Source organism: Paramormyrops kingsleyae, chromosome 8 (genome assembly GCF_048594095.1).
Source record: "Paramormyrops kingsleyae isolate MSU_618 chromosome 8, PKINGS_0.4, whole genome shotgun sequence".
In the NCBI taxonomy this organism is placed as follows: domain Eukaryota; kingdom Metazoa; phylum Chordata; class Actinopteri; order Osteoglossiformes; family Mormyridae; genus Paramormyrops; species Paramormyrops kingsleyae.
In genome coordinates, this window is record NC_132804.1 from 7964587 (window position 1) to 7980257 (window position 15671).

At 44.9% G+C, this 15671-nt stretch overlaps 1 protein-coding gene across 2 annotated transcripts in view; it reads left to right on the forward strand.

The window, feature by feature from the left end:
- LOC111858627 (signal peptide, CUB and EGF-like domain-containing protein 3) overlaps positions 1-15671 on the forward strand; it is a 60497-nt gene that overhangs the window by 23938 nt on the left and 20888 nt on the right. For both annotated transcript variants that reach the window (XR_002841626.2, XM_023840559.2), the window contains exons 4-7: positions 1889-2023; positions 8339-8461; positions 9345-9461; positions 14342-14449. Coding sequence is in view for 1 of the 2 variants with exons in the window: in XM_023840559.2 (XP_023696327.2) it covers positions 1889-2023; positions 8339-8461; positions 9345-9461; positions 14342-14449 (483 nt within the window). In the remaining variant the exon portion in view is untranslated. The remainder of the gene's footprint in view (positions 1-1888; positions 2024-8338; positions 8462-9344; positions 9462-14341; positions 14450-15671) is intronic.

A 15671-nucleotide genomic window follows, 5' to 3' on the forward strand; every position in this document is an offset into this window, starting at 1 on the left:
TGTGCATGTGTGAGTGAATGGTGTGTGACTGTGCCCTGCGATGGGTTGGCGCCCCATCCTGGGTTGTTCCCTGCCTTGTACCCATAGGTTCCTGCCCGCAACCCTGAATGGAATAAGCAGCTACAGAAAATGGATGGATCCTTTCTTAGCTTCCTAAGACCAGGCAAATTCAGGGAATCAGTCTGACTCTGCAGCTCATGACAAGAAGGATGGTAAAGGAAGTAAATGGGAAAGTGGAGCCTGGGGTCCTTATGAAGCACAGTGGAGTAGATTTTTATTTTGTCAAAGTACTGTAATGAAGACTGGGTTGAACCATTGTTCCAAATCAGCTAATCAGCCACTGTGAACAGGCTTGCAACCCAATTTAAAACTTAGTTTAACTTGCTTTAAATGAGCAAATTTAAAAGAGTATTGTCTCAGAATTGATTCTGATTTTCACCTTTAGCGTGACATGTTTTATGGGCAAATCAAACATGAACAAAAGCTCAATGGCTGAAACATTACTCTGAATACCAAATGAAACTAAATTCTGAATAGCTGAAGAAATGAGACTCCAAAAGATACTTGTTATTCGTTACAGGATATGAAATGAAATAATGAAAGGCTCAAGAACGACAGCACTAATGAATAAGTGGTTACATGATGTGGTTTTGTTCAGTGTCCTAAAGCACATGGCTTCATGGCTACAATGCTATCATCGTATCAACTATAGCGCCGACCTTGCCTATTGTGGTATAAGGAAACATTATCAATTTCAGATTCCTCTCCAAATTGGAGTGCTGACCTTGGTTAGTGTGACAAAAGGAAGTACAATCAATCTCAGATAACCCTCCAAACTTGGAGTACTGAACTCTGTTTTTTGGACAAAAGGAAATACAATAGATCACAGATCATCTACATGACTAGAGTAATGGACTCTTTCTGTGGGATAAAGGGAAGCAAAATCAATCTCAGATCACCTTCCTGGGCTCTGACATCTCTTGCTGTTTCTGCCTACTGTAAGGAAGGTATTAAAAGTCTCAAAGAAACAAAGTGAGAGGAAAACATTAAATTTGGAAAGCAGGTTTCTAACCTAAACCTTAATTTGTTCTGAAAGTGCACAACTAATATTGCCACTGGTATTTTTTGACTGATGATTAATGCCTTTTGGGCTTAGGATGGCACCTGTAGACTTGACTGGTTTTTCATCTTCACCATTGCCGATGTTGAACCAGGGCTGGGGGACATAAAATGGGATTATAGCATGACTGGAACAAGAGCTTGATTACCCTCATGTAACTTTTGTTCAAATGGTTTTTCTTTCACTAAGGGTGTCAGAGGAGGCTACAGGTCCAAATCCGAGATGGGCTGCACAGTTAGTGTCTGCTCTGCTATGAAGCAAAGCAGTAGGTAGGATCCGTGGGCGTTGTGCAATTCATGTGGCCGGGAATTGGAATGACTCACAAGGTGTTTGTAAGGTACTTGAGCAGAGACCTGTACTGTGACGGTACCATTGTAACATTTTGAAATAACCGAAGCAGTTTTCCTGTTTTTTTTTTTTTAATCATTATTAAATTTGGACGAACACAGAAATATGTAACTAAAACATGGTCTTGCCTGAATGTGATTCCACCGCTTCGGTTTTAATCTCCTGGCCAGTGAAACAAGGTCTACTGGCGTGTGTACATAGCACAATCAAACGCTTGCTCGAGTGCTTCCTGCAGCCCGTCATGGCCAACAAACATGAAACGAAACAATAATCATAGCAGCCAATGATAACGCGACAAATAAATGGCAGGAAAAAGCATCGCCATAGACAAACGGATGCTAACATGCGGCAGAGACGCCGTAGGGGTAGAGTGGAGAATTGGGCTAACGCATGCATACGCGTGTGTCTTTGTGATTGCAGATGTGGACGAGTGCTCGGAGGGTAACGGCGGCTGCCAGCAGGTGTGTGTGAACATGATGGGCAGCTACGAGTGCCGGTGTCGCGAGGGCTTCTTCTTGAGTGACAACCAGCACACCTGCATCCAGAGGCCCAAAGGTAAAACGGCAACACCAGACTCTCAGTGCTGTCCAAATCCTCCGTCCTCAGTAGCTTAAGTGCCCAGGGCTAAATCTAAATCATGACTCTTGGGGGCTCAACAAAGAGCGTCCGTGTGCAGCTGAGTCAAAGGGGGTGCATGTTGTTCTGAGGGATGTTTGTCATGTTTTTGCTACCATTGTCTTCACCCTCCCAGTGGTTAAGTTGAGCTAAAGGAAAATGTTTTGCTAACACAATGGAAAAACAGTTTGGGCTTTTCCATTGAAGAAAATGCCTATAGGTGATGTCTATTATTGTGTCTACTGGGTACTTCACCACTGACTTGAAATATTTTTCTCCACTGGCAAGAGTGAAGTAGTTAACAAGGTTCATTATGTTTGGTGGCTAGGTGTTTTTCTCAAAGTTCGCCGCTTGCCCTGGGATACTTCCAGTCCACAAAACAAAGTCTGAACTTTACTCTTAGGCTGTAATCACCTTCTTCTCATACAACACATGTGAAGTCAGTGACAAGGAGAATTGACTTTTTGAAGTCCTTAACTTCAGAAAAAAAAAACATGCATAAAGAGGCCATTAGATTCAACAACATGGACAAAAATGTTTGACAGAGTATCTCCAGTTGAGCCAAGCAGATGATTCATTAACCATGAAAGCTGAAGAATATGGTCCTCATGCATCCTCTGCATACCCGGGGATATCAGGCTGGCAGCATCTACATTTTGTTACTATAATAAACTCTCTGATTGGCATTCTCCATTCCTGGTGAACTTCCATCACTAGAAACCCATAAGAAGTCATCTCAGCACTTGCTAATCTCCAGACGTAGTAACATTTATGATTAGTAACATCTTTTCATGCATCTGGGGTGATCAGAGTCACTTTTGCCCCATATTCATACGATTACCTTTAAACTGGCTATGTGTAATGTCTTGATGAACCAGATTATATTATTTTTCAGATGAATAACACCATTCTCCTAAAATAGTCGTCCCATATCTGTGAAATAGTGATAGTTAATTGATTTATATACAGCCAGTAAACCTGTTAACAGATGCACTATTGCACCATTAATGTAAGATGGAAGCTTTGAATGAAACTCTTTTCTGTACCATGATGTTCAAGTTTTCTTTTTTTGTCAAAATGCTCTACTTCCACAATGTATCTGCTATTAGTTTTTCTTTTTTAAGGTTAATTAAAACACTCGGCAAGTGAATTTAACCTCGGAATTTATTGGGAAGATTTCATCATCTGTCTCGTGAAAACCAGGCCCAGACTTTACGTTAACATCTACATCAACATGAATAGCATCGCCCTACAAGCCGGGTACGTATGTGCCCGTGTTTGGTGTTAAGCATGGAAGGTGCCTCAGATTAGCATATCCATGGCAACGTGGTGACAAGTTGCTGGAAGAGCGCTGACTTTGTTCCCAATGAGCCGAATGCCCGCGGGCTCTGGGAGAAGCAGCCTTCCTAACAAAGGTGGCAGCTCCCTTCAGCACAGCGCCATTCCAGGGGCTCCTTGTCGCTGGCATCGCTCGCTAGCTATTCTCTGATGCTCAGAGGAAGGAAATCCAGCACCTTTCTGTACGATCAAAGGGATCCCCTCAAGCGACTGGCTACCGTGGTAAAGGCACGTGGCAACAATCGTTACAGCAACAATCGTAGGAGGTAACAATTGTTACGGCGATGGTCAGGACGGACATCCCACGGCTCATTACCAGATCTAGCTGTTCTGTTTCTGTTCAAGAACGCAAGGTAACCATAATAGTTTGATACCAAGGGTTTTCCGAGGAGTCTCCTTGCCGAAGAGCCCTTGTAAATTTACACTCATTTTGCCGACAGGAGTTTGAAAGAAGAAAAAAGAACCACTTATGTTGAGTGTCACCGCTGAAGGGAAAAGGACATTCTTCAGGCACTTTTTACTTTCTGGCTGGAATAAAATATGGGCAAACAAAATAAGGCTGGTCCCTGGGAGAATCAGCATTGCCATGGTGATGCCCTACCGCGTAATGTGCAAGCAGAAAGCCTTCACTTTTTCAGCGGCGATCAGATACATGAGGGGATCCCTTTGAGCCTTGCAGTTGCTCTACTGGTTCACCGGCCATCCTTATATTTTATTTATTTTTATGTGTTATTACAACCATTGATGCTGAAGTTAAACCGTAGAGTCCGTGCCTGACCTGGGGAGCTGTTCTGCTGGATCGTTTGAGAACGAGAAGCATGACGGTTCCTCAGCATGACACTAGCGTTACATGATTCTCGGGTGCTGAGCGGGCGTGGCGGACACGCTGGGAGACGGCGAGGCATTGCCAGGTGGCGTCCTGCTTGGCCCTCTGTGGCAGTGACTCTTAAAGAGACACACACACACACACACACACACACACACACTTATACATGTTAGTATTCATATCTTTATGGGGACTCTCAATTCATTTCTATGGGTAAAAACATCGTTTGGTTCCATGACGACCTTAACCCCTACCCAGCCCTAATCTTAAACATAAGCAAAATGCAAGACTTTTGCCATTTTTAATTTTTTGATTGCAGTCACTGATTTTTAAAACATTAAAAAATGGTTCCCACAACATCAAAATAACAGGTTTTTATCACATCGTGGGGACGTTTGGTCCCCACAATGTAAAATATATGTGACCCACATATGTCGGATACCATTTTAAAAAAGAAGAATTAAGAGGACATTTTAAATTTGCCTTGTGCCCCTCAGCTGGAGTGCATGCAAATTGTTGGCATTGCCATGGTAATGTGCTACCAAGGTGTAATTCTTAACGTCACAGATTTTTTCAGCAAATGTCACGATATAAATGTTGCTAGCTTTGACCTGCCATTTTTTTCCCAGAGCACCGGGAGACGGGGGGATGCGTGTGACGGACGGGGCCCCCGCTGTACAGGTGTTTCAGGGTAGAACATGCACAGCCACAGGTCACCAATCCCAGGTGGAAAATCACCCTGGATATTACTGTCTCTGTGCCCAAACAGTACTCCAGTCATCTTACCTTATTCCAGGCCCACGCCAAGCGTCTCTTGCCCACGAACAAGCGTGTTGTCGAGTGCCCTTGGCATCAGACATGTTTCCACTGCAAACGCAGGAATGAAGAAAAAAAAACAACAATCCTTTATAAACAGTAAACGCTGTTTTGAACATATTTGGCTTGTTTCGTGCAGCAGGATGTGAGCGTAGTTGCTTAAGGCCGGAATTGGCAGCGATCGGTGTAGTTTGGGCACATTTTTAAGTTTTATTTTGTGGGGGTTGGGGTGGTGACTGCGGGACACTCACCAAGGGTGGCTGTAGGGAGCTCTGCAGAGGAACCGTTAGAGCCCAAGGCGGCTCTGTGTGTTTGAGGGTCCTCCCGCAGCCTCGGCAGGGACCCCAATCCGACCTCAGCCTGCGGAAAAAGGCCTTGTGGTGTTTGCACGCGATGCCGCACTCCTAGGGTCGAGGGGGGGGGGGGGTGGAGTGAGGTCAATAGTCAGCAGTCCCATTCCTCTGCGCTGGACGGAGACTGCTGTAGGCCAGAATGCTTTCCTTCATCTGGCAGCACTGTGATGAAGTGCGGGAGGTACTTCAGCATGTCGCCGAAGAAAGGCCTTCAGCTCCTGTCTGCTCAGCACTCAGCCGCTGCCTCGCTTTGATCCTCAGAGCTCACGCTTTTTCCACCCGCGGCAAGCCGATTGTGCCGGCTGAGGTTATATTAGTGGCGCTGCAGGACGCTGATAAGGACACCCGTCGCAAGGCTTTCTGGCTGCATTGTGATACAAATAAAATCATCTTGGCGGTTGAGCGAAACATTAACGCATTATGACCGTTTTGGTGGGTCTGTTTTCTCAGTGTAATGTCATCAGCAGCAACATGCACTGAGTTTGCATAATATCGGGGATGCCCTCCTAATTTTGTTGTGTCCTTTTTACCATGAGAATAGCCTTAGTGGATTCCACAGGGATGCTGGGAGGTTGCTGTATGTTTGTTAGATAGAGGACCATACCAAATGAGCATACGACACTGTCAGGCTCTGAATGCCCTGCAGGGCGGCGCCCTTGACCTGCTATTGTACCCCATTCAAAGGCACTACACCATTAAAAATCTTTTGGTAACCTGTCTGCTTACCCTTACTGATTGAAGCAGATTAAAATGGAGAGATCAATTATGATGAATGAATGTTGCATTTATATTGCACTATTCAAGTCACCCAGAGCACATTACAGAACCAATGGGGAGCCACTTCAACCACCCCCACTGTGTAGCCCCCACCTGCACTGCGCTAACTTAACACCCATCCAGCTTTTCATATTTCTGCCGTCTGATTTCACTGTTGGCGGTTACCGAGCGGCTGTGTAATGGGCGGTTTAGCCTTCCTAACGAGGTCGATCGCATCTCTCAGCGAAATAAATATCAGTGTTGTTTCAGCTGCTGGTTATTTTTGTACCGTCAAGCTACAGCTGACAAGTGTTTACCGAGTGCAGCAATTATGCTTTATTTTTATCAGCGTTTATTTAAACGCCAGAGTGGATGCACCTCCAGGGAAGTTGTAAAGCTATTGCATATTAGCATGCTAGCATGCTAGTTGTATGTTACTAATGCCAACTTTCTCTGAAGATGAGCAGCATGTAGAAACTGTAAAAGCAAGTTCATCTTTGGATCAGAACACGTGCAAAACACCAAATAACTGGCCATGATGACTGGGCTTTCTGCTCACTAAGGACTTGGAAGTGAATCGTTTGGTTCCGATTGGAGTTCATCTTACATCGGTAGCGTTTGGTGACTTTTTTACACATGCAGTCTCTGCCGTTATTACAGAGATATTTTTTTCATGCTCGTGGGGTCATTTAGCTGGACTTCTTTTGACCGCCTTTCCGTGCACTAACAGGAAATGGGAGACTCTCATATCCCATGAGCCTCAGCACCTGTTGGGGAATCTCAAAATGGCGCCTCTGGACGTACAGCTAAGTCCCTGTGAGACCTCAGTAACACCGTACAGCGGCTCTTATTCTCCTTTATCCCTTGATAAATTTTCCCGACACGGGAGCTTTGGGCCGCCACCTTAATAGAGGATGAGTTGTTGCTTCGCTGAGGAGAGGGAGCCCAGAGCAAGGACAGCATGGCTGCTTCAGCCTTCATCTCCTGCCCTCCATGGAGGCCAAAGGCCTGAGGAGCCTGGTCTTCCGCCAAATCGATTTTGATGAATGGACCTGCAGAGATGGTGAAAGGGCTCCAGGTAAGATGGTGGCAATGAAAGACAGTTAATGATCCTTGCAATCCAAGCTGGAGTCCTAGAAAATCCGTAGGGATATAGATAGTCGTCTGGTTTTTCTCATATTGGCTGTATAGCGCCTCCTACAGATCAGGGCCTTTTATATCACTGCTTGGACACTTGCACACATTCTGCAAAGCCGAACGGCATCAGCCTGGTCTCCTCATATGCAATCTATGTTCCGTTTCTCTGCCATTCTGTCAGAAAGCAGATCCCGAAGACTCGGGCAACTTTGTTCTTTGCCAGAGGAGACAGACAATGGGATGAAGGCCACTGTTCTTTCATGTCAGCTTTAGGTAAAACGTCAGGGCTGAGTCCTGCTGGAGTGAATGGGAAGCAGAGGCTGTAATGATATGGAAGGTTATGGATGTTATAGGACAATTTTTTAAATATTAATAACTTTGCTCTTTTTTTATTGCTTTTTTTGTTGTATTCACATATTTTCTGTAGCCAATATTATAGCCATATAATATAATTACACCTCAGCCGGGTCTGTGGGTCGTAGCTAAAAGGAATGTAAAACTGTGGTTTAATCTGACATCAGAAGACTCAAAATGTGTAAAATAATACATTAAGTTATACAGGTGGGAGACAGTACTGGGAAGTGGGTGAACAATAACAGTGCTGGCTGTACGACAGCTTAGTCCTTCCTTCTTTGAGACCTCAAGCAGGATCTAAAGAACTTTTTAATTGTCTTATTAACCAAATGTGTACAAAACATCCTGAGATGCTGGGTTTGTTCCATTCAGACATCCTGGAATTCCGTGACAGGTTCTTCAACATGGTAATGATGTTATGGCTGCAAATGAGACGCTACACTTGGATATTTGGAGAGGTGCGTTCCTTAGGAGGTGATGTTCACCCCAGCGCAGGATCACGCAGTTTTCAAAATAGGCACCACTGACAGAAGCGACTTTCGGAGTAACCAAGGGAGACCGACACCAGAGGCTTTGCACTGAGTGTCTAAGTCTGGGTCCCCACGTCTGTTCAGTGTAATGAGTTTTAGACCCTGCAAAGTGTCTCTCTCTCTCTCTCTCTCTCTCTCCAACCAGAGGGACTGAACTGCATGGACAAGAACCACGGCTGTGCTCATATCTGCCAGGAAACCGCGAAGGGCGGCGTCACCTGCGAGTGTCGGCCGGGCTTCCAGCTGGTCAACAACAAGGACTGCAAATGTGAGTGACCCTGTGGCCACATCCCAGCACACCACAGTCTAGGTCACATGATCCCATCATTATAACTGGTTTTTGATCCAAACTTCCCCATTAAATCATAATGAAGATACTGCTTTTTATGTGGAAATGTTTACACTTCAGTGTAGCAAAAGAACACTAATACTTAGAGATGGAATAAGTGTAACTGTGCTTTTGCATGTAAAAAGTCAAATGGATCAGCTTAAGGTTTGGGCTGGCTGGTTATGCACCTCAAACAGTTGTAGGAATCGATTAGTCAGATAATTTATTTAATTAATTTAGACCTCTGAGCATTTAAGTAATCTTCAAATAAGTGGTATTCAAATTATTATTGATCGTAGTTACATTTGGTACGTAATTGTTTTGGGCTGAAAAAAAAAGGATACAGTTGTTGTTTCAGACTTCCAGTCAATACGAACAGAGTGCTAGCATAGAGATAACTCAGGAGTGTCGAGATGGGTCAAACAAACAGCGGGAACATAAATCGACCGCTCATTCTGGGCTCATTAATGGAACCAAAACAAGCGGTCACAGCAGGTCGTCAGGACGACAGCTGCGGAATGCAGACAGAGAACTTTAAAGAAGGAAGCCGCCACTGGCCGGCTGAGCAAGGAGTCTTTTCCGGAACTTTCTAGGGAACTCGCCTTTTCTTGCCCATCCATTGTTCAATTAAATCCAGCCCGACCATATAGTCAGGTTAACACATTGCCCTCAGTTTGTTTTAATGCAAACTCAGATGTACTTCAATAACAGGCATCTTAAAGTATGGTGTTAGATAAGGTTATACGACGCCGCCTTGCGCTTGTGATATCTGTGCTGCTATCTCGAAAGTGCATTCTTCCCGTCTCTTTATTCTCCCTGGCAGTGACATGTAACTATGGCAACGGGGGTTGCCAGCACATCTGTGAAGACACAGACCAGGGGCCCAAATGCAGCTGCCACATGAAGTTCACACTTCATTCCGATGGCAAATCCTGTGTGGGTGAGTGTGACCCTGTGGCCCTCGGGAACAGGCCCGTGGGAGTCGCCTGTCAAACAGCCTGCTTCTCTTCTGGGCTCCCCCAGGTGGGGATCGTGGCACTGGTTCCGTCTGATGATCCCATCACCTGTCCTCGCTAGCCCTCTGCCGGGAGCCTTCAGTTAGCACTGATAAATACAACAAAAAGTCACATTTGTTTGCTTTTCATTTCAGTATTAGTGTTCCATGGTTGTCGTGACAGCAGTCAGTTCCAGAACAGTCATCCCATCTTGCACCAGGTCTTTGGTCTGTACTTGAACCCTCAGAGACCCCAGCTACCCATCATGGGGGTCCACCACAATCTTCTCTGTCAATTTTAAAGACTTTACACAAAACGTTACACGACCTTAACAGTCTCTTTTATCGAAAAAAATATCTGGGAATTTGAAATGGTTTCAGTACATACAAAATTTGTCTTTTCCTTTCGGTTAGTTTCCATTGTAAGCAGGTGTGTGTGTGGTGGGCATTTGTACGTGTGCCTGGCCTGTCTGTCAGCTGGAGGGTATTTGTATGTGTGTCACAAGCTAATTCCCAAAGCAAAAGGGGGGTGTGTTTTCAGGGCCTCTGCCTAGCTTTCGTGCAGCCCTGTGTTTACTATTAAACAAAATTGATAAATCATAAATGTGTCTCTGCATAAATCTCCATTACCTTTGGATATTGTAAAGTTTTGCTGCCAGAATGTTCATGCAGGTATATAACTGCACCTTCTACCCAGCTCCTGCCACCAGTGGTTATTGTATTTAACTTGATCAGCTTGCAGTGAGGCCCCAGATCAAAGTCTAGGAACCAACCTGTAATATTTTTGGATATTTTTTAAGCCGTTAAATCTAGTTTGCCTCTTGTAAGCGCTGCAGATCACAGGCCTGGTCTGCTAGATGTCGGTGGCCCTCATTAAAGATGTCCCCCCCGCCACCAGCATGTGTTCCTGCGCTGAGCAGAACTGACAGCTTGCAGTGCTGCCTCCCACTGCTCCTCTGTCCCATCGGCCGCAGCGCCTGTCAGAACATCGTGGCCACGGCGTGCTGATGTGTTGTAACTCTTTCTTTGGCCCGTATCACCTGGAATGTTAGATTTCCTGTGAACGTAAACATAGACATTGAGGAACACATTCTGGTATTTTAAAAATATTTTCTGGACAAAGTTAATCCTTCTGTGTATGGAAAAATGACATGCGGGGAGGCTCGATGACGAATGAATGCTGCTTCCATCCCAAGGTGCCCTTCAAGCTGAAATCTGGATTTTTTAACTCTGTCTATTTATTTTGACATTGAGGGAGTTGTTCTCCCCAGCACTTCGGAGGGTGTCGTCCGGGGAGTAATGCACACCTGCCCCACTGCTGACCCCGTTTGTTTTCAGAGGTTTGAGATGGTGAGATGTTACTAAATGGATCAACCCCTCAAGCTCTTTTTGTTAATAACCTGATGGTTCATTTCAACCTTTTGCCAGAAGAAATATGGCTGTTGGGTCTTATGCCGTTTGGCTTCTGGGCGTCCCCGGCTTTTGTCAGTCTTTTCTTCTGTCAAAATGCTTTCAGAAATCTCCCACATGAGAGCTCAAAGCTTGCTACCCCGATATAGCGCTTCAGCAGCTTGAGCCTTTCTCTCCTAAGAGCCAATGTTGTTATTTTAGCAGCGACAGGGAAGAAGTTTTGCCAGCAACCTGCCCTGAGAAGGAGTGGAATTTTTTGCGGTGTCACTCTAGTCATACTGGTGGCTGTTTCCGGATGGACCCATGGGCCCTAGTTCATTTGCATTTCAAGAACGGGACAGGTAGGGGACAAGTCTGGCTCTAAATAACCTAAATCCTCATCTCTCCAGGGCTATTTCTGAAAGCAGCAGTGTCCCTGGCTCCTGTCTGATTTCCCTGGATCTCATCCTGCTCCTCAGCTACTGGCAGGCTGCCTCATCTGACTCGCTACGCATTGCAAGTCTGAGCAATTCCCTTTTCTGTCTGTCCTCCTTTGGAAGCATCAGGACGGCGTTTAACACGGCCAGTGTAGACCGTGACTCTCCAGAACTACTCGCTCTAGCAGTTTGCTGTAGTTTATCTTTTATTCATTTTAGGTTCTTCAGTAGCTGTCTGAAGTTAGTGGCCTCTTAATACAGCTTGACATTTAACGAGGTAATTCAGGTTAATTGCCTAGCTCAAGGGTACAACTACGGACCCCCTTCCCGGTAACTTAACCAGCATAACTCAGGGCTGCAAGCCTGTGTTTATCATCACTACACCATTTGCTGTTGTGTCTGTATGCATGTTTCAGAATATTGCGGAGGTTTTAGAGCGATGAGAGCTCCTACTCTTTTCATCCATCTCATATCTGTCCTCTCTGACAATATACCATGGACAAAGGAGTCACTGCCAGAGGTGACCCATGCAAGGTAAAGATTTGGTTTTCCATCCCATGATTTGTAGGGGGCTATTTAGAGAGTGTCAGGAACTTCCAGAGAATCTCACTGATGGCAGACAACCTTGCGTGCTGGGCCATAACCCCAAACTGTCAGCAAGCAGTAAATATCTAAACTGAGAACCCAAGACAAAGGCCACACACGTTCTATAAACAATCATGCAGTCAACAGCATAAATATTTGTTGGTTTGTAATCTTAAGCACGTTGTATACTGCCAGGATATAGCGGACCTGTCCCCCGTGTCTCATTTCTTGCTCATCACATCAAGTGCCTGTGTCTCCCAGCATGTAGCTCGGGAAATCGAATCAACCCGTGTGCCTCGGCTTTCCGTCGACCACATTCTCAGTTTCTGGGCGTCTCGTGGAAAGTGGTTTTGATGTGGGGATGGGGTCTGACCGTTGTGGAAACAAACAATGAGGCTCGAGCAATGACCTCGACCTCGAACCATGCGAAAGATCTCCACAGCGATCCTCCCGATCAGTCTAGACACTGTAACGCACAATTAAGGTGGTAGCCTTTAGCGGCTGACCCTGTGTATCTTATAACCCTCAGATGTACGGTGACTGTCGCTTACTACAAGAGCATCCGTTGTATAAACAATCACTGATAAGGGAGAAATAAAATCCACAGAACCAAGAAACGAAGCAAACAAGCCTTTGAACGTGACTCAGGAGCACATCTGTGAAGGATCCTGAAGTCACGCTTCAGTGTTTAGTGATAAACTCTTAATGGGCTCTTAATGGGCCTTGCTCTTGCAGTGTTTATTTTGAATGTCACTGACCCATTTCAGGTGTAAATTTACCCACTGGGGCTGTTAGCCAGTAAAGAACTTCTACAGCCGGCAGCAGCACTCATGTGCTGCTAACCAATTATGTTTCTGCCTGATGCAGTCCACCGCTCTTGTGGTTTCCACCAGAACACCTTTCTCTTATCATGGCTCCATGAATTCAACATAATAGATTCATAGGTACACCACAGATAACTAATAGTCAATTCCTTGACAGCCGTATGTTTGTAATGTGCTGTTTGCATTACTTGTATGTCATTTTGGACTCAAGTGTCTGCTAAATGAAATAAATGTAAATATTTATGATAGATAAATACTAATAAATTATATGTACATTACTAAATGGAATTAAATATTGCCCTGTTCAGGGTTACTTTGCACTGTAGCTTCCAGGATAGACTCCCCCTGTGACCTTGAACAAGACAAGTGGGTACAGAAAATGGATGGATGGATGGGTAGGTAGATAATTAAATATTAATAAATATAGATAAGTATTTATTAAGCAGTTAGAAGTAATATACAGAAAACATAAACCGATAGTTAGAAGGTGCTGCTTTGATAGTTATATCATCACCTTAATGGGGAGTGAGTGATCTGGTAAGTAATTTACCAGGTTAACAGTAAGGTCTGTGCTGATTGCTTGATAGCTGTAATGAAGGCAAAATATGTGTGGAAGAAATAGGGTTCCACTCAGGTAAATTTGCTACTTTTTATCTTCTGTGATGTGACTGGTGAGGGTGACGTTGTTGGACAGGTGTTATTTAATGTTATATAAGGATTGGAAATGATTGAGCACCCCTCTCCCCATCCATGCCTCCTGCCCGTCATTTTTGAGGGGGTGTTATTCTATTATGGGTTTATGTTTGGGATTTTTAGGCCCAGCTTTCTTTCTTAAGGCTCCATTGCCAGTCTAACATGAAGAAGAGCACAGCTACTGAGTGAGAATGACTCAATTCAGTGATGATTTCACCGCCACTTATCTGTAAATTTCTGCTCCCCGGGTTCAATCCACCTGTGAGCCTCTGCTGGTTCCTAAAACATCCCATTCCACTAATCACACACTCCTGCTGAAATTGCCGTTCCTGACTCTGTGGGCTGGAATAGAATACAATGATTCCGTTACAAATGGAGAGCAACGCGTTTTTTATTGTACTCTGCATTTTCGTACTGACGTGGCGTGTTAGCGGAAAATTGTTGAATTGATTATAAGCTGCATTCCCTAAATAAAATAGATCCGACGTGCACCATCTTTGACCCTGGCCTTTTCCGGCTTTGCTTTATTTTCAGAAAAATCAGCATAAAAGGTCAAATTGAGTCTCCTCTGCTGTCTTCTGTATGCTAATTTCTGTGATATGTGACAGCTGAGACAGTGCTAGGTTCGGACTGTGTGTCCTCCATGACTGGCTCACTGTGGGCACGAGCTTCATAGACATTCCTGAAGGGTCCCTGGACCTGTCCGGCTCGTTGATTCCTTGCAGACACAAGAGATATTTCGTTATTCACTATTCTGATTTTTCATTGCTTGGTACAGAGTGACCTAAAGTATGGAATGCTGTGTGAAAGCATGTCCTGTGGATGGTTTGCAGTGCTGATTGTTCCCTTGGATTGCGTCTGTCTGTGGTGTTTGACCTCTCCTTGCCTGTTCCCACAGACACATGCTCAGTAGGCAGCAGCCATTGTGACAGCTCCTGCCATGACCAGATGACATGCAGCTGTCCTGTGGGTTTCGCCCTCATACCAGAGCAGAACACCTGCAAAGGTATAGTATTTCTGATATATGATACACAGGGCTAATGTTTGACCAGTGTTGCTGGGCAGTGTTGCTTTTCCTTTGATATTAGCCGACAAATTTCAATTTGAAAATCTTTGCTCGGGCGTGGGCAACTTTTCACGATCATCCAGATGTGTTGCCCTTTGTCTCAGGTGATTGGCGGTTGCCTGGCAACATTACTCAGGATGTTCCCCTGTTTATCATCACCTTTATGCTCCTTAACCTCCCTTTCAGTCTATGGCTTCCCACTTCACCTCCCACACCCTACACTCACTCCTTCCACCTTCCACTTTATTCCCTGCACCCTCTAACCTCCCTAATTTTACCTTCTAAACCTGCCTCTCTTGCCACTTGCTGTGGTTTGCGGCTGTTTGGGTTACATGTCTGTGACCAAATTGTTAACCGCCCAAATCCCCTGGCCGCTCAAGTTGATCATATGACCACAGGGCTTTTGAGCAAGGTCTTTAACCCCAAAATAACTGCTGCAGCGGTGTCAGAAAATGACTGAACTTGTGCTCTGACCCAAACGCTCATAGAAGAGCGAATCAGGTTGTGTAAAAACCAAAGAATGCCGACGTATTTGTGCTTGTACAAATTGCAAAAAAGAAAAAAGAAATCATATCTTCTACTTCACCTTTTACACTATCCTCCCCAACATTCTTCCTCACCCTCTGCTTGTCAAACCTTCTGCATCACTGTCAGCACTCCCTACTCTTTCACTTTCTGACCTGACAGACCATGTTCTTGATCTCGTCTTCTGTTGAAACATAAATGACTGGTGGCCAGTGACTTGAGAAGGGTTGTGAAAAACTGTTAGCTATCAGAAACCACTGAATGTTGACGGCATTGCCTAACTTCCAGCTGTTGCATCTATCCTGTTTACAAAGTTTTTTGGTGGCTGTCAGGCTTTAAAATAAGACAAAGCTAGAGATAAGTATGTGTGGGGGGGGGGTCTCTTTCCAGAAGGGGAATCCAGGTCTTGCCGAAATTTGCTGTTGGGAATCATCCTGCTCCTCAGCAGTACAGCGCTGCTGATGGATGTTGGTGAAACACCCCGACTTTTTCAGGCTTCAGGCTGACAAGCTTTAAGGTTTTCAGCTTGTAGAAGAGAAGAGAATAATATTCTCCTAAAAGACGAGGTGATAGCCTGCCGCTAGGCCTCAAGGGGAGAACCCATCCATGGCGGGGGGAAGTTCTACCCCATTGTTAA